Source organism: Rhinoraja longicauda, chromosome 8 (assembly GCF_053455715.1).
Source record: "Rhinoraja longicauda isolate Sanriku21f chromosome 8, sRhiLon1.1, whole genome shotgun sequence".
NCBI classification, from domain to species: domain Eukaryota; kingdom Metazoa; phylum Chordata; class Chondrichthyes; order Rajiformes; family Arhynchobatidae; genus Rhinoraja; species Rhinoraja longicauda.
The window spans coordinates 4890177-4909967 of NC_135960.1; the positions used below are offsets into that span (position 1 = coordinate 4890177).

A 19791-nucleotide genomic window follows, 5' to 3' on the forward strand; every position below is an offset into this window, starting at 1 on the left:
TAACAACGGCCCGTTTCCTTTATCATCGTTACTTTTTTGCACGTCTTTCATACAATGTTCTTTATCTCTCCACACCATTGCCTATATCTCTCGTTTCCCTTATCCCTAACCAGTCTGAAGAAGGGTCTCGACCCGAAACATCACATGTTCCTTCTCCTCAGAGATGCTGCCTGTCCTGCTGAGTTGCTCCGGCTTTTTGCATCTATCTTCGGTTTAAACCAGCACCTGTAGTTCCTTCTTACACAACATTGTTCTGCATGTTATCCAAACAGATCAGATATACCATACATAAATATAACCAGTTCATACTTAAGAGCAAAGGGGAAGATACAGAGTGTGGAAATAGTGCTCAGCATTGTAGCACATTGTAGCGCATCAGTACCTAAGATAACGTCCAATACCCTCAATGGAATAGAGGAGAATTGAGTAATATCCTAGGTGTTACATTGTAAACAATAATTATATCTTCCCTCTTTTCTTTTCCCTGTGCCCTACCTGAATGCACATCCATTTATCCGGCCCCCTCCCCCCTTTTCCCTGTTGCCTTCCTCCTATATCCTTCCCTCTAGCTTCACATTTCACATCTCTCTCTCCTTGCCATAACACCATAAGGCGTTCACCACCCTCTAACTAAAGAAATTCCACTTCATCCCCTTTCTAAAGGAACAACCTTTTATTATGAGGCTATGACCTCTGGTCCTAGACTCTCCCACTAGTGGAAACATCATCTCCACATCCATTCTATCCAGGCCTTTCACTCTTGTAAAATGCGATTTTTATTAGGAACTAGAGAACCACTTCAAAGTTACTTTGGAAATTGATAAGCAGAGAAACAGCTGCCTTGGGAAAAAAACAGTCTAAAGAAAAAAAACAGTTTCCATGTAACCTCCCCACAGTAATCAGATAGCATTGTCTTTTAGGAATACAACTGCTACTTCAACCACGGATGGTCATTGAGTTTGATTAGCAATCGGTTCTGTTGATACTTGTGCAGAGATACTCTGTTAAACAATGTAACATACGAACTCCAATATCTCTAGCTGGCAATAACAAACTTAAAATTATTGTTATTAAAAAATATTTATGAAAATACTGCAGGAAAAATAACTTATTGTGAGTTTGAAACTCTCCAGTTCCTAACTCTATCTTTTCCCCATTGACAGAATTATCTTAATAATATGATTTTCTATGTCTAATATAGGAGACTATATATATATATATGAATGAATGAATATATTATATAATATATATTAGATGATGTACATTAATATATAATATATTGTATACTATATATGTCTAATATATAATTGTCTAATATATTAGATAATACATATTAGACGATGTACATTAATATATAATATATTGTATAATATAAAATATACATATTGTCTAATATATTAGATAGTATAGACAATGTACATTAATATATAATATATTGTATAATGTAAAATATACATATTGTCTAATATATTAGATAGTATAGACAATGTACATTAATATATAATATATTGTATACTATATATGTCTAATATATAATTGTCGAATATATTAGATAATATATATAATAGACGATGCACATTAATATATAGTATAATATATATAATATATTATATAATATATTGTATAATATATATATATATGTGTCTAATATATAATTGTCGAATATATTGTCTAATATATTAGATAATATATATTAGACGACGTACATTGATATGTAATATATATGTCTAATATATAATTGTCGAATATATTGTCTAATATATTAGATCATATATATTAGACGATGTACATTGATATATAATATATATGTCTAATATATAATTGTCGAATATAAACATAAATATATTAGACGATGTACATTAATATATATATATGTCTAATATATAATTGTCGAATATATTGTCTATATATTAGATAATATATATTAGACGACGTACATTGATATATAATATATATGTGTCTAATATATAATTGTCCAAGATATTGTCTAATATATATTGGACGGCGTACATGAGTACAATACGGTACAGTGCATGGGCGCTGGCAAGAGTTAACGAGGCCGCAGCGCGTCTGCCGGGGAAGCCCCGCCTGGTTACAGACAAACCTGATGGTCCGCCGTGACGCGGGCCCTCCCCTCCCGGCGCCTGCGGCCAATGGAACGGCGGAGGGGGAGGGGGGGGGAGCGGGGGCCGCCAGCAAGTTGGGTTGAGAGGGCAGCGGCACAAAGCGGGTGCGCACCCCTTGGTCTCGCACCGAAGGCAGCGCCGGATCCCTTTGCTCTTTTATAAATCTCTTAAAAAAATATATATATAAACATAAATTTGGCAAATAAAGCGTCGCGTTCGCTTTAATGCAAACCCTCTCACCATCTCCGGACCTTTGGACCTGTGCCGAGCCGATGAAAAATCAATTTTGAACCATTTTGGAGAAAAAGAGAGAGAGAGAGAATTTTTTTTTAATTGAAAAGAAAAAAAGGAGGAAAATGCTATTTGGTGCCTGAGGTTTTGTTTTTTGCTGCTCTCCACAATTCGTTGCAAATTGCTTTGAATCTACAGAAGGACAACAAGGCAGCGGCAACAGCAGCAGAGAGAGAGGGGGAAATAATATATATATATATATATATATAATGTGCTGGACGCCAGCGATTTGTTTGTTACTGTTGGTAAATATGTGAGGCTTGGTTTGCTGGCTATTGTTTGCATTCAGAGGGCCGTGAAGAGGGAGGGAGAGAGAGAGAGAGAGATGGTTGGCAGACAGAGGAGGGAGGAGAGGGCTGGAGTTGTTCTGCTGATACCACCCTCTGCCTGGTGATCTCTCTGTCTTACAAGAGCCAGCCCCAGCCCCCCAACAGCGTTTCGTCCCACGCTCCGCCCAACACAGGCAGCCGATCAATGGTCATAGTTTCTTCCTCCTCTCTGCTGCTGCTGCTGTTACTGCTGCTGCTACAAGGATGGATGATTTAAAGAACCACAACTGCTTCCCTGTGTTGATGGGGAAAGGGTGAGAATCGTGGCGAGATCGTTCCTAGCAGGACTACCGAAGAAGGCATCTATCTATCTATCTATTTCTCTATCTCTCTCTGCTCCAAGTCTCTGGGACACGAATCATTGACTCAGTGGACCATTTGCAGTGGGTTTAACTCGCGGAAATACAACTTTCTCTGGGAGGTCTTTTGTTATCGTTTTGTATCCAGGACTGTCAACTTTCAGTTTGAAGCATTTCAATGTTTGGATAAGGCGACTCCCCTGAGATCATTTTTACAGCTGGATTTACTTGAAGAGGAATCAATCGCCTGCGCCTGCCTGCCTGATGATACCACCAGTGCAACATCCTCACAAACAGTGCAAAGGGAGAGGAATTTGAAGTTAAAAAACAGCCACAGAAGGATTTTTTTGTGTGTGTGCGTGTGGAGGGGACTGGTCTTTGCAGTTCGTTGGGTATTGGGAAGGCAGAGAGGCTCTGTGAGAAGGTGGTGGTGGTGGAGGAAAGAAATAGACTACGACTGCCTGGAAGTTTGTTAATAAAGGAGATTGCAGACGCTGGGATCTTGAGCAAAAGACAAACACACACACACAAGGGTGCTGGAGGATCTCAGCAGCAGCAGCATTTGTGACAGGGAAACGTTGAGAGTGTGCTCCAGGATGGCGAGGCAATTGAACGCGGCCTGAGCCGGGGAGTGGGACCTGGTGAGGGTTTGGCAGACAAAAGGCTCGCTCTCCTTCCCTCCTTTCCTCTCTCTCCTTTCTCTCCCTCTCTCTCTCGTTCTCTTCCCCCTCTCTTTTCTCCCCACCCTTCTCTTTCCTCCCGACCCATCTCCTTTCTCCCCCACCTTCTCCTCTCTCTCCCTTCTCTCTCTCTCTCTCTCTCTCTCTCTCTCTCTCTCTCTCTCCTCTCCCTCTCTCTCTCTCTCCTTTCTCTCTCTCCCCTCTCTCCCTCCCTCCTTCTCTCTCTCTCCCTTCCCTCTCTCCTTTCTCTCCCCTCCCTCCTTCTCTCCCTTCTCTCTCTCTCTCTCCTTTCTCTCTCTCCCTCCCTCCCTCCCTCCCTCCCTCCTCTCTCTCCTTTCTCCCTCTCCCTTCTCTCTATCTCTCTCTCTCTCTCCCCTTCCCTCTCCCCGGGACCATGTCCAGGGCGAACAGCGTGAGCCCGCCCGGTTTGGGAGTCCACCAGCAGCGAGGGGCCGAGCACCGCGCGGCGTGGGCGGAGGGAGCGAACGGTACGGCGACCTCTGCCCACTGCCGGGACAACAAGCGCTGGCGGGACGACGGCGGGCAGGGAGGCGGCGGCGGCGGTGGAGGAGGAGGAGGAGGAGGTGGATTGGCGGCCAAGGGCTCCAGGATGAGCTCCAGGTCCAAGCCGGCTTGGCAGGAGGAGAGGATGAGCGGCCCGGCGGCGGTGGCCGGGGGCAGCGGAGGGGGCGGCGGCGGCGGCGGTAACGTGGTCCGCCTGGACGGCGAGGTGAGACCCAGGTCGGTGGAGGTGGGCTTGGACGAGAGAGGCCACTCCAGGCTGGCCGACGGCAACTCCTCGGCCTCCGAGGTGGACCTGTCCTTCGTGGGCTGCAGCCAGGGGCTCCTGCGAGTCCTGCAGTCCAAGAAATTCCAGTCCAAGAAGCTGGAGCGGCTGTACCAGCGCTACTTCTTCCGCCTGAACCAGAGCAGCTTGACCATGCTGATGGCCGTCCTCCTCCTGCTCTGCGCCGTCATGTTGGCTTTCCACTGCGCCGCCGACGGCAGGCAGCTGGCCTACCTCCTGGTCCTGGGCTCGTCCATCTTCCTCATCCTGCTGCTGATCGTCCTGTGCAACCGCAACGCCTTCCACCAGGACCACATGTGGGTCATCTGCTACCTCCTGGTGGTGGTCATGTTGGCCGTGGAGAGCGTGGGGGTTCTCCAGACGGAGCCCCGGGCCGCCTCCGAGGGCGTCTGGTGGACCGTCTTCTTCATCTACATCATCTACACCTTGCTGCCCATCCGCATGCGGGCGGCCGTCATCAGTGGCATCCTCCTGTCCGCCATCCACCTGGGCATCTCCTGGACGAGGAACCTGGTCGATTCCTTCCTGTGGAAGCAGGTAAGATCTGGATAGAGCTCTTAAGGATAGCGGGAGTCAGGGGGGGGGGGGGGGGGGGGGGTATGGGGTACTGATTGAGAATGATCAGCCATGATCACATTGAATGGCGGTGCTGGCTCGAAGGGCCGAATGGCCTCCTCCTGCACCTATTGTCTATTGATCCATTGGCTCCATGGTTCGGCCACCAACAATCTGGGTCCACCGTTTACGCCCAGCTTGTTGGTTTGCTTGTTTTCCATTGTGACTGACATTCATAGCCCTTGGATCTGTTAAGACTTGTAATCTTCTTGGTGTCAAATGGTCTCTTCCTTACCGTTGTAATTGCAATGCAGCACAAGGCATTGGGTGAGATCAAAGCCATTGGGACTGGTCCCTCCAACAATCTCTCCCCATTTCGGGGAGAGACATTATCTTCCAGTCGTCTGGTTTGTGTTTTTTCATTGCGACTTAGTCCTCGGACCCGTTAAGACGTTCAATCTTCTTGGTGTCAAGGTTCTCGCCCTTACCCTCCATAGTCATAGTGATACAGTATGGAAACAGGCCCTTCGGCACAACTTGCCCAACATGTCCCAGCTGCACAAGTCCCATCTGCCAGCATTTGCTCCATATCCCTCCAAACATGTCCTATCCATGTACCTGTCCAACTGCTTCTTAAATGTTGGGATAGTCCCTGCCTCAACTACTTCCTCTGGCAGCTTGTCCCACACATCCACCATCCTTTGTGTGAAAACGTAACCCCTCAGATTCCTATTAAATCATTTCCCCCGACCTATGTCCTTTGGTCCTCGATTCACCTACTCTGGCCAAGAGACTCAGGGCATCTACCCGATTTATTCCTCTCATGATTTTATACACCTCAATAGGATCACCCCTCATCCTCCTGTGCTCCAAGCAATAGAGTCCCAGCCTACTTAACCTCTCCCTATAGCTCAGACCCTCTAGTCCTGGCAACATCCTCATAAACATCCTTTGAAATGCAATAGCATTCATTAATACAACCACTGGCTGCAGGTGAGATAAAAGGCCATTGGGAATGGTTCTACCAATAATCTGGCAAATAGCAATAAATTTGGCAAGCATTGGCTTTCGCGGCAAGCTTTAAAAAAGCCATTGGGTCAATGGCCTGTCCCTCCAACAGTCTGGCCACATTTCAGGATCACCGTTTGCTTCCAGCTGTTGGCTTGTCTCTCGTGGGCAGGGATGAGACTGAGGATGTAAAAAAAAGTGAATTCTTGCACTTTCAATCCTCTTGGTATCAAGCCTCTGACCCATACTTTGTGGTCGAATAGGAATAATTATGGGAAGCACAGTAAAGAATGTTGATACTTTGAGCCCAAAGTAGGTAATGGGGGATGGACACCAAGTGCTGGAGTAACTCAGGCAGCACCTCTGGATAGAAGGAATGGGTGACGTTTCGGGTCGAGCGAAGGGTCTCAACCCGAAATGTCACCCGTTCCTTCTATCCAGTGATGCTGCCTGTCCCGCTGAGTTGCTCCAGCATTTTGTATCTACGGTTTAAACCGGCATCTGCGATTCCTTCCTACGCGTAGGTACCAGGGGAAGTGGATGGTGAAGGGATGGTCTGGTTGGGACCCATTTGTATGTAATGGGGAGACAATCCTGTGGAGTCGCCTACAGTCTACAAGGGAGCTGGTGTATGGCAGAAGTGATCTGGTGTCAAGCACAAATAGAAACGTATAAAATAGACGCAGGAGTAGGCCATTCGGCCATTCGAGCCATGCACCGCCATTCAATATGATCATGGCTGATCATCTAAAATCAGTTTTCCGTTCACGTTTTTTCCCCCCCATCTCCCTTGATTCCGTTAGCCCCAAGACCTAAATCTAACTCTCTCTTAAAAACATCCAGTGAATTGGCCCCCACTGCCTTCTGTGGCAGAGAATTCCACGTATCGTAGATTCACAACTCTCTGGGTGAAAAAGTTTTTCCTCGTCTCCGTCCTAAATGACCTACCCCTTGTTCTTAAGCCGTGAGCCCTGGTTTCTGGACACCCCCCCCCCCCCCCCCCCCCCAACATGGGGAACATTTTTCCTGCAAAATAGTTCGTCCTGCCCTGTCTGCTTCTTGTGTTCTTGTTCTTCTGTGTGATTATGTCTTGAGAGGGAATGGTATGACTCAATAGTCCTGTAAACACACGGTGTGGAACTGCTGACGGATGGTGTGCTGAGCATTGTTACGAACAGGGCTAACCGCACTCCCCAGCTAACCACAATCCTCCCATAGCCATATACAAACGCCAGTCGCTGCCTCATGCCACATCGCTTTTGTCCAGACATGTCACCAAATGGTTTCTACCAAAATTGGCTGGTCTTCCAACCGTTGAGTTGGGCTTGTTGAGGGCAAGAGGGCACAGCCTCAGAACAAAAGGATGTACCTTTGGAAAGGAGATGAGGAGGGGTTTCTTTCGCCAGAGGGCGGTGAATCGGTTGTTAATTGGCTTTGGTAAAAAATTCTTAATTGCTCCCCAGTGTGTAGGATAGTGCTAGTGTACGGGGGGTGATCGCTGGTCGGCGCGGACACGGTGGGCCAAAAGTCCTGTTTATCTCGAAAGTCTTCTGTAGACTCCCTGCCTCCTCAACACTACCTGTCCCTCCATTCATCCATGTTCTCCAGAGATGCTGCCTGGCCTTTAGTTCTTTAGATCAGTGGTGAATCTGTGGAATTCTTCGCCACGGAAGGCTGTGGAGGCCGCATTAATGGATATTTTGTAAGGAGGACATTTGATTAGTTTGTGTTGGTGTCAAGTGTTACGGGGAGAAGGCAGGAGAATGGTGTTGAGAGGGAATGGTAGATCATCCATGCTTGGGATGGCGGAGTAGACTTGATGGGCCTAATTCAGCTGCTATAACATGGGTTCAGGGGAAAACCCCTCATTGTGCAACGACCTAAAGAGGTTTACCTTTTGTGCGTGTGGGTTGGCAAGGCATTGATGTTGAACAGAGGGGGTTGTCTCTTGCTTCTGCTGTTTTGCTGGGAAGCCTTGTGGTTGTTCAGGGTGAATGAGATGCTCATGATAAAGGGTGCTTTGCCTGTTATTCGGGCACATTTATAAAGCAAAAACTATTGTGCTCCATCTTCTCCATATCCTGGTGATAGGAGCAGTATTCATAAGTGATAAGAGCAGAATTAGGCCATTCGGCCCATCGAGTCTACTCCGCTATTCAATCATGGCTGATCTATCTATCCCTCTCAACCTATTCCCTTGCCTTCTCCCCACAACCCCTGACACTCGTACTAATCTATCTATCTCTGCCTTAAAGATATTATAAGAAAATAACTGCAGATGCTGGTACAAATCGAAGGTATTTTTTCACAAAATGCTGGAGTAACTCAGCAGGTCAGGCAGCATCTCAGGAGAGAAGGAATGGGTGACGTTTCGGGTCGAGACCCTTCTTCAGCAGGTCAGGCAGCATCTCAGGAGAGAAGGAATGGGTGACGTTTCGGGTCGAGACCCTTCTTCAGACTGAAGAAGGGTCTCGACCCGAAACGTCACCCATTCCTTCTCTCCTGAGATGCTGCCTGACCTGCTGAGCTACTCGAGCATTTTGTAAATAAATGCCTTAAAAATATCCAATGATGGGCTCCACAGCCTGCTAAAGCAACAAATTCCACAGATTCACATACCCTCTGACTAAAGAAACTCCTCCTCGTCTTCCTAAAGGAAGGTCCATTTATTCTGAGGCTATGACCTCTGGTCCTAGACTGGTGCACTAGTGGAAACGTTTCTCTCCACGTGCACTCTCTCCAGGTATGTGGACGAGGGACTGTCCCCCCTTCAAGTTACCCCACGAGACTGGCTTATAACGGATGTCTTCACTTGGTTCAAGGGCTATCGTAGTCAGGTACTCCCATAATCTACCGATAGAGATGTTGTGTAACTTCAAGGGGCATAGTCTTGTGCCTTCTCCCCATAACCCCCTGACACCCGCAACGCACGCTCCAAACCAGGGCCACTAACAAACTTTGCTTTAGGCAGGACGTCTCAACCGTGGCCGACGTGGTCTAGACCTGCGTGCACATAATGCATTCTGCGGCCCTTTGTCGATGCCTGACATTGTTACATCCTCCTCCGTCAGTCCTGGGGCTCCTCTGTTACCTTTGAGGCCACCCCTAACTCTGCAAAAAATGTAACGCGCCCCATCGAAAGTGGTCGCATTTAAATGCTTGCATTCTGCAGCACTCTCAGACTTGCCCTGGGTTTTATTCGGGAGATAAAACTGAGCCATGCACTCGTTTTACTGAAAAATGGGAGAAGGTAGGAGATCTGACATCCTTCCTGTCTTCCATTTCACGGTACAAAAGGAAAACATCAACAAATTTTTTTCTTCTTCTTTCTCGCACAAACACAATCTCTTGCAGTTTTCTCATCGATCCCGACTGGAAATTTATTGTTGCTGATAGGTCTGCAAATGCTGCAATTTTCCCCACATCTGTGTGAGCTGCCTTCCTTGCTCAGGGCTGGGCACAAACGATGCTGCAAAATGGTTTGTTGCATGTGTTTAGTTTCCCCCTTCTGCTACAAAAGACATCCCTTCCTTCGGAATACCGTCTGAATCTGCTTTCACCCGAGCTCGATCTTGTAAAAAGCTCGATGCAATTGAAATGTTTAGTTGCTGCAGTTTTATTGGGATAAAATAAAACAGTATGAAATATCTAAACGCTGATGCTGTCTCGGTCACTGGGTAAGCCGCATTGTCGATTCTTTGGTAAGAAGGGTCTCGACCCGAAACGTCACCCATTCCTTCTCTCCCGAGATGCTGCCTGACCTGCTGAGTTACTCCAGCATTTTGTGAATAAATTGATTTGTACCAGCATCTGCAGTTATTTTCTTATACTAATTGTCGATTCTTTGATCTCTTTGTGGTCCTGTTTGAAACTGGATTGGTTGATATATGCAACAATGAATGCCAATTGTTTGGTTTGGAGTCATAGATAGGGTCATGGAGGATACAGTGTGGAATCAGGCCCTTCGGCCCAACGTTCCCACACCAGCCAACGTGTCCCAGCTACACTAGTCCCAACTGCCCCGCACTAGGTCCATATCCCTCCAAACCTGTCCTAGCCATGTCCCTGTCTAACTGTTTCTTGAATGTTGGGATAGTCCCTGCCTCAACTACCTCCTCTGGCAGCTTGTTCCCTGCATCCACCGCCCTTTGAGTGAAAAAGTTACCCCTCAGATTTCTATTAAATCTTTTCCCCTTCACCGTAAACCTATGTCCTCTGGTCCTCGATTTCCCCTACTCTGGGCAAGAGACTCGGGGCATGCACCTGATCTATTCGTCTCATGATTATATACACCTCTATAAGATCATCCCTCATCTTCCTGCGCTCCAGGGAATGGAGTCCCAGCCTACTCAATCTCTCCCTAAAGTTTGCTCTCCCTGTAGCTCAACTACACAAGCTTTAGTGTAGAGATATAGCATGGAAGCAGGCCCTTCGGCCCTCATAGTCCATGCTGACCATTGACTGCCCCTTTGCGCTAGTTCAATGTTATCCCACTTTCTCATCGGCCCCCAACGCACTAGGGGCAATTATCTTTAACAAGGCCAAGGAACCTACAAATCAGCGTGTCTTTGGGATGTGGGAGGAGACCAGACCACCCGGAGGAAACCCGCGAGGTCACAGGGAGAACGTGCAAACTCTGCACAGGCAGCACCCGAGGTCAGGATCGAACCCGGGTCTATGGCGTTGTGAGATATCGAGTCTACCAGCTGTGCCACTGTGTTATCCTGATGTTGTAGGTGCAGTGGCAGAGCCAGAGACCCAGGTTCGATCCTGACCACAGGCGCTTGGTCTGTACGGAGATTGTACGTTCTCCCCATGACCTGCCAGGGGTTTTCCCCGGGATCTCCGGATTCCTCCCACGCTCCAGAAAATGACGTACAGGTTTGTAGATTAATTGGCGGGGTATAATTGTAAATTGTCCCTAGTGTGCGTATATTAGTGTTAATGTGCGGGGATTGCTGGTCGGCGCAGACTCGATAGGCCGAAAGGCCTGTATCCGCTCTGTATCTCTGAACTAAAAACGAAACTAAAGAGAGGGAGAGATGTAATCTCACAGATGGATTCTATGCATTATGTGTAAGCGGTATGTAAGCACTTGGGAAGCTTACACCCCAGCGGTATGAACATTGACTTCTCTAACTTCAAATAGCCCTTGCTTTCCCCCTCTGTCCATCCCCTCCCCCTTCCCAGTTCTTCCGCCAATCTTATTGTCTCTGACTACATTCTGTCTTTGTCCCGCCCACAACCCCTGACATCAGTCTGAAGAAGGGTCTTGACCCGAAACGTCACCCATTCCTTCTCTCCAGAGATGTTGCCTGTCCCGCTGAGTTACTCCAGCATTTTGTGTCTATCTTCCAATAAGAATTTCATTGTTGTGTTTCGGGACATATGACAGTAAAACACTCTTGATGTGAAGGACAATGATAGCGACCACCTTCAGGCGGCGCAGCGGTAGAGTTGCTGCCTAACAGCACTTGTAGCGCCAGAGACGCGGGTTCGATCCTGACTACGGGTGCTGTTTGTACGTTCTCCCCGTGACCGTGAGGATTTTCTCCGAGATCTTAGGTTTCTTCCCACACTCCAAAGACGTAGGTTAATTGGCTTGGGTTTGTATACTTGGTATAAGTGTAAATTGTCCCCAGGATAGTATAAATGTGCGGGGATCGCTGGACGGCACGGACTTGGTGGGCCGAAGGGCATGTTTCCGTGCTGGATCTCTCAACTGAACTAAGTTTAGATAATGCATTATTTTGTAGTAGACAGATTGGGAAGGGGTGAATAGAATCTTCTCTGTTCAATGATCTTATAGAGGTATATAAAATTATGAGGGGAATATATGGGGGTCTTTTACTCAGGAAGGGAGAATAAAATAAAAGAGGACATTTGATTATGGTGAGAGGGGAAAGATTTAATGGGAATCTGAGAGGCAACGTTTTCACACAGAGGGTGGTGGGCGTATGGAACGAGCTGCCAGAGGAGGTAGTTGAGGAGGAATTTAGCAAACGATTAGGACCAGAGGACAACAGATGCACCTTTAGAAAGGAGTTGAGGAGGAATTTCTTTTATAGACAATAGACAATAGGTGCAGGAGGAGGCCATTCGGCCCTTCGAACCAGCACTGCCATTCAATGTGATCATGGCTGATCATTCTCAATCAGTAGCCCATTCCTGCCTTCTCCCCATACCCCCTGACTCCGCTATCCTTAAGAGCTCTATCTAGCTCTCTCTTGAATGCATTCAGAGAATTGGCCTCCACTGCCTTCTGAGGCAGTAATTTCCACAGATTCACAACTCTCTGCCTGAAAACGTTTTTCCTCATCTCAGTTCTAAATGGCCTACCCCTTATTCGTAAACTGTGGCCCCTTGTTCTGGTCTCCCCCAACATTGGGAACATGTTTCCTGCCTCTAACGTGTCCAACCCCTTAATAATCTTATACGTTTCGCTAAGATCTCCTCTCATCCTTCTAAATTCCAGTGTATACAAGCCTAGTCGCTCCAGTCTTTCAACGTATGACAGTCCCACCATTCCGGGAATTAACCTAGTAAACCTACGCTGCACGCCCTCAATAGCAAGAAGTCAGAGGGTGGTGAATCTGTGGAATTCATTGCCGCAGATGGCTGTGGAGGCCAAGTCAATGGGTATTTTTAAAGCGGAGATTGACGGGTACTTGATTAGTAAGGGTGTCAGAGGTTACGGGGAGAAGGCAGGGGAATGGGGATGAGAGGGAGAAACAGATCAGCCATGATTGGATGGTGGGGCAGACTTGATGGGCCGAATGGTCTAATTCTGCTCCTATGTCTTACGATCTTATAGTTGAGGCAAATACCATAACAGAATTTACAAGGCACATGGACAGGTGCATGGATCGTAAATTTTCAGAGTGATATGGGCCAAACTCGGGCAAATGGGACCAGCTTAGATGGGGCCATCTTGGTCGGCATGGGGTCGAAGCCCCTGTATCTGTGCTGTAGGGGTCTAATTAATTTGATTTCTGGAATATAATTTTTAAAAAACCCATTTTGATTTAAATCCTTTTAAAATGATAAACCCTGGTCTGGTGTAGTCTTGGCTCCTCATTACCTAGTCTGAAATGGAGTTCTGGCATCATTAAGCAAATGCCTCATTAGTGGTATTAAATGCCTGGCCACTAAAGACCACGAGGGAATGGATTTTTTTTTTGTTTAAGAAGACGCGAACTCCCAAGGTGTAGCTTGCAAGACGAGTTCGGTGTAGTTTAGAGATACAGCGCGGAAACAGGCCCTTCGGCCCACCGAGTCCGCGCCGACCAGTGATCCCCGCACACTTACACTACCCTACACACACTAGGGACAATTTTTACATTTATACCAAGCCAATTAACCCACAAACCTGCACGTCTTTGGAGTGTGGGAGGAAACCGAGGATCTCGGAGAAAGCCCACACAGGTCACGGGGAGAACGTACAAACTGCACCGGTAGTCGGGATCGAACCCAGGTCTCCGGCGCTGCAAGCGCTGTAAGGCAGCAACTCTACGGCTGCGCCACCGCGCCGCGTACTGTTTACTCCCCCCCCCCTTGCAAGGTAACAATGATGCACCTGGGCCCCCCCCCCCCGACATTTATTGACTTACCCGCGTGCAGTTGTGCGAAAGGCGGGTCTGGTGGCTGGCCGTGGGCCCGATGCCTCGGCCGGTTGCCATGGCAACCCCATCTCTGCTTCTCTGCTCCGAATCCTGCAGCAAAATAGGCCCGATCCTTTCTTGACTCAGGATGTGTGGGCGAGAATTTATAATGTTAATTGAGAGCGGAGGTGGGTGCGGAGAGGGGGTGGAGGTATACCGGGACCGTCAGGTCAATATACGAGAGAGAGAGAGAGAGGGAAGAGGGGAGAGAGGGAGGGGGAGAGAGAGAGAGAGAGAGAGATATGGAATAAAACCAAGCCCCATCCAATTTGATTAAATAAAATATAATTCTGAATGTCTTCAGCGAATGCTTTGCTGCTTTATTTTTTTCACCGTTCCTTCCAGTACGTGCAGTGCACATCAGCGCATTTAAAATCTTTTCTTTCATCTGGTCGCTGGCGGCCGGCACAATGGCACAGCGGGTAGAGCTGCTGTCTCACAGCGCCAGAGAGACACAGGTTCAATCCCGACCTCTGGTGCCGTCTGCGTGGAGTTTGCGCGTTCTCCCCGCGACCGCGTGGGTTTACCTGTTCGTAAGTTCACGAGTCATGGGAACAGAATCAGGCCATTCGGCCCATTGAGCCTACTCTGCCGTTCAATCATGTCATTGTTCAGTTCATTGGCTATATTTAAGAGGGAGTTAGATGTGGCCCTTGTGGCTAAAGGCATCAGGGGGTATGGAGAGAAGGCAGGTACGGGATACTGAGTTGGATGATCAGCCATGATCATATTGAATGGCGGTGCAGGCTCGAAGGGCCGAATGGCCTACTCCACCTATTTTCTATGTCTGATCTACCTTTCCCTCTCAACCCCATTCTCTTGCCTTCTCCCCATAACCCCTGACACCTCTACTAATTAACCAGGTGCTCTGGTTTCCTCCCACCTCCCAAATACTTGCGAGAGGTTTGTAGGTGAATTGGCCCTCTGCGAATTGCCCCAAGTGTGTAGAATGCGATAGCGGGATAACATAGAACTAGTTTACAGGTGATCGATGGTCGGTGTGGATCCGGTGGGCCGATGGGTGCGTTTCCATGCTGCATCGCTAAGTTTAAAACATGCCATCAAAGAATAAATTTTATTAATGATTTAAGCTTTATCATTGGCCTTCATCAGTCAGAGTATTGAGTATGGAAGTTGGGAGCTAATGTTACAGTTGTACAAGAATCGGTGAGGCCACATAAGTTCATAAGTTATAGGAGTAGAATTAGGCCAACCGGCCCATCTAGTCCACTCCGCCATTCAGTCATGGCTGATTTCTGCCTCTTAATCCCATTTTCCTGCCTTCTCCCCATGACCCTTGACACCTGTTCTAATCAAGAATTTGCCTATCTTTGCCTTAAAAATATCCACTGACTTGGTCCCCACAGCCCTCTGTGGCAATGAGTCCCACAGGTTGACTACCCTCTGACTAAAGAAGCTTCTCCTCACCTCCTTTCTAAAAGAGCGCCCTTTAATTTTGAGGCTGTGACCTCTGGACCTAGACTCCCCCACCAGTGGAAACATCCTTCCCACATCCACTTCATTTGTGCCTTTCATTGTTCTGTAAGTTTAGTGTTTAGTATTTGTGTTTGTTTAGAGTGTTGTGTTCAGTTTTGGTCACCATGTTATAAAAAAGATGTTGTCAAGCTTGAAAGGGTGCAGAGAAGATTGACTAGGATGTTGCCAGGACTCGAGGGGCCTGAGCTACAGGGAAAGGCTGAGCAGGCTAGCACCGCACCTGGAATACTGTGTGCAGTTTTGGTCTCCAAATTTGAGGAAGGATATTCTTGCTATTGAGGGCGTGCAGCATAGGTTTACCAGGTTAATTCCCGGAATGGCGGGACTGTCATATGTTGAAAGACTGGAGCGGCTAGGCTTGTTTCCACTGGAATTTAGAAGGATGAGAGGGGATCTTATCGAAACGTATAAGATTATTAAGGGGTTGGACACGTTAGAGGCAGGAAACATGTTCCCAATGTTGGGGGAGTCCAGAACAAGGGGCCACAGTTTAAGAATAAGGGGTAGGCCATTTAGAACGGAGATGAGGAAAAACTTTTTCAGTCAGAGAGTTGTGAATCTGTGGAATTCTCTGCCTCAGAAGGCAGTGGACGCCAATTCTCTGAATGCATTCAAGAGAGAGCTGGATAGAGCTCTTAAGGATAGCGGAGACAGGGGGTATGGGGAGAAGGCAGGAACGGGGTACTGATTGAGAATGATCAGCCATGATCACATTGAATGGTGGTGCTGGCTCGAAGGGCCGAATGGCCTCCTCCTGCACCTATTGTCTATTGACTTTATTCCTTGGAGCGCAGGAGGATGAGCGGTGATCTTGCAGAGGTGTACAAGATCATGAGAGGAATAGCTTGGGAAAAAGGCAAAGGGTCCCTTGCCCAGAGTAGAGGAATCGAGAACCGAAGAACATAGGATTAAGGTGAGGGGGGAAAGTTCTAATAGAAACCTGAGGGGTAACTATTTTACAGAAAGGGTGCTGGAGGAGGTAGTTGAGGAAGGTACTATCATAGCATTTAAGGGATGTTTGGACACGTATATGGATAGAATATGTTTGGAGGGATGTAGTCTAAACGCAGGCAGGGGAAAATAGTGTTGACATTGGTGTGTGGGGTTGAGAGGGAAAAATAGATCAGCCATGATCGAATGACGGAGCAGGCCAGATGGGCCGAATGGCCTCTGCTGTTCCTTTCGACTTGCAGCGCGGAAAATTGTAAATTGTCCCTAGTGTGTAGGTTAGTATAAGTGTGCGGGGATTGCTGGTCGGTGTGGAGTCGGTGGGCTCGAAGGGCCTGTTTCCGCGCTGTAAACTGAACTTAACAAAACGTATTAAGTCTTTTCCCCTTCACCCTTAAACCCCATGCATGCCCTTGGGTCCTACTGCAGGGATCAACTCAGAAGAGCAATGGAGAGAGACTGTCGAGAAGGTCAGAATAACTTCTTAACTGTAACCAACGAAGAATGTTCCACAGAGTGGCAGACAAAGCAATCAGTGTCGAACATCTCCAAATTAGGCTTCCACCAGCGGCTTTTTGCAAGCATCAAACTCCATCCCCCCCCTCAATTCTTCTCTGTGGAAGAACAAGGTCCACTTGTGATCTCCTCTCTCCATGTATTTATCCGTAAGACTGAGGAGTGGTCTCAGTCGGATGCTGAGGTTACTAACCCATTCGGCAGCTCCTGATCAATCATTGCCAGGAGATCTGTGAGCGATAGATGTATTAATCGAAGGTATCACAAAATGCTGGAGTAACTCGGCAGGACAGGCAGCATCTCTGGAGAGAAGGAATGGGTGACATTTCTGGTCGAGACCCTTCTTCAGACTGATGTGGACGTTTCGGGTCGGGACCCTTCAGACTTGTGTTACGTTTCGGGTCGAGACCCTTCTTCAGACTGATGTTAGTCTGAAGAAGAGTCTCGACCCGAAATGTCACCCATTGCTTCTCTCCTGAGATGCTGCCTGGCCCGCTGAGTTACTCCAGCATTTTGTGACACCTTCGATTTGTACCAGCATCTGCAGTTATTGTCCTACGTAGACGGGTTAATACAAGAGAAGACCTTCTGGCCCATCAGGTTCTGTCTCCATAACATTTCTAATATTGTCATCTTATCAGTCTGAAGAAGGTCTCGACTCAAAATGTCGTCTGTCCATTCCATCCATGGATGCTGCCTGATCAGTTGAGTTCCTCCAGCACTTTGCACGTTTTACTTAAGATTCCAGCAGCTGCAGTTCCTTGCAGTCTCACAATTCCAACAGTCCCATTTCCCCTCTCTTTAATTCCTTGTGCCCCAGTGACTAATTCTTTCCCATAACCCTATGCACTCTTTAGACTTTAGAGGTGAAGCATGGAAACAGGCCCTTCGGCCCATCAAGTCCGTGCCGACCAGCGATCATCCCCTACACTAGTACTATAGTGCACACTGGGGACAATTTACAATTTAACCGACGATTCTGTACGTCTTGGGAGTGGGAAGAAAACTGAGCACCCGGAGAAAACCCATGGGAGAACGTGCAATCTCTGTGCAGACAGCACCCGTGGTCAGGATCGAACCCAGGTCTTAGGCTCTGTTAGGCAGCTACTCTACCGCTATGTCCCCCACTATGTTGCCCTCTTTTAGTATTGTTGCTGTCAGCGTGTACATTGGGTAAGTTGTTGTAGCCAGTTAATCTGCCAGCACCTCTTTGGATTTTGAAAGAAACCAAATCAGTAGAATCTTTAGTCCGAGGGTGGTGAATATGTGGAAATTCATTGCCACAGACGGCTGTGGAGGCCAAATTCACGAATATTCCAGAACCAGGGGCCACAGTTTAAGAATAAGGGGTAGGCCATTTACAACAGAGACGAGGAAAAACTTTTTCAGTCAGAGAGTTGTAAATCTGTGGAATTCACTGCCTCAGAAAGCAGTGGAGGCCAATTCTCTGGATGCTTTCAAGAGAGAGCTAGATAGAGCTCTTAAAGATAGCGGAGTCAGGGGGTATGGGGAGAGGCAGGAACGGGGTACTGATTGTAAATGATCAGCCATGATCACATTGAATGGCGGTGTTGGCCCTAAAGGATTGCTGCACTGCCTCGCTAACACGTTTCAGACGACATGCTAATCTGAAGAAGGGTCCCGACCCAAAACGTCATCCATCCGTGTCTTCCGCAGATGCTGCCTGACCCGCTGAGTTACTCCAGCACCTTGTGTTTTACACAAATTCTAGTGTCTGCAGTTCGCTTCTTGGTCATAAGACATATGAGCAGAATCAGACCATTCTGCCCATCAAGTCTGCTCTGTCATTGGATCATGGATGATCTATGTTTTCCTCTCAACTCCATTCTGCCCATTGAGTCTACTCCGCCATTCAATCATGGCTGACCTATCTTTCCCTCTCCACCCTATTCTCCTGCCTTCTCCCCGTAACCTTTGACGCTTTTATTAATCAATACCTGTCAAGCTACGCTATAAAAAGACCACCTGACTTGGCCTCCACGGCCGCCTGAGGCAATGAATTCCATAGATTCACCACCCTCCAGCTAATTAATTCTAAAGGTACGTCCTTTTATTCTGAGGCTGTGCCCTCTGGTCCTAGATTCTCCCACTAATGGAAACATCCTTTATTTTAGATTAGTTTAGAGATACAGCGCGGAAACAGGAAACGTGCTGACCAGCGATCCCCACACACTTGCACTATCCTACACACACTGGAGACAATTTACAATTTTACTAAACCAATTAACCTACGTCTTTGGAGTGTGGGGGGGGGGGAAACCGGAGATCCTGGAGAAAACTGATGCAGGTCACGGGGAGAACGAACAGACTCCGTACAGACAGCACCCGTAGTCAGGATCGAACCCGGGTCTCTGGCGCTGTGAGGCAGCAACTCTACCGCTGCGCCACCGTGCAGCCATGTGTCCATGTCCACTCTATCCGGGCCTTTCATTATTCGGTGGGTTTCAATGCGATCCTCCTCATACTTTAAAACTCCAGCGAGTACAGGCCCAGAGCCATCAAACGTTCCTCGTACATTAACTCAATCATCCCCAGACTTCAGGAGGTATTTATTCACAAAATGCTGGAGTAACTCAGCAGGTCAGGCAGCATCTCGGGAGAGAAGGAATGGGTGACGTTTTGGGTCGAGACCCTTCTTCAGACTGACCTTCTTCAGGAGATATATCTGTTTCTATCTGCCTCGTTGTTCTGTCTGTTTACTACCAGACGTGATTCCAGTTTGGGACACAGCCAAACCTTGAAAGACACAATAGAAGCAAAGAGATGAATGGGATACTTAAGTACCCCTGTGCTTTGATGCAGCTCGCTTGAGTCGAGCTTTTCCCATGTTAATTCAGTCTGTTTCCATGTTCCTACACTCTATGCTCACTCTAACGTAAAGGCAATGGTCATAAGGAATAGGAGTAGAATTAGGCCATTCGGCCCATCAAGTCTACCATTCAATCGTGGCTGATCTATCCCTCCCTCCTAACCCCATTCTCCTGCCTTCTCCCCGTAGCCCCTGACACGTGTACGAATCAAGAATCTATCCATCTCTGCCTTAAATATGTCC

The 19791-nt window shown here is 47.6% G+C and overlaps 1 protein-coding gene across 1 annotated transcript in view; it reads left to right on the forward strand.

The window, feature by feature from the left end:
* Positions 1–2216: 2216 nt before the first annotated feature.
* Positions 2217–19791, forward strand: part of adcy5 (adenylate cyclase 5) — a 283781-nt gene continuing 266206 nt past the window's right edge. The window contains exon 1 of the mRNA XM_078403292.1: positions 2217–5070. Within this exon, the coding sequence (XP_078259418.1) occupies positions 4120–5070 (951 nt within the window). The 5' untranslated portion in view covers positions 2217–4119. The remainder of the gene's footprint in view (positions 5071–19791) is intronic.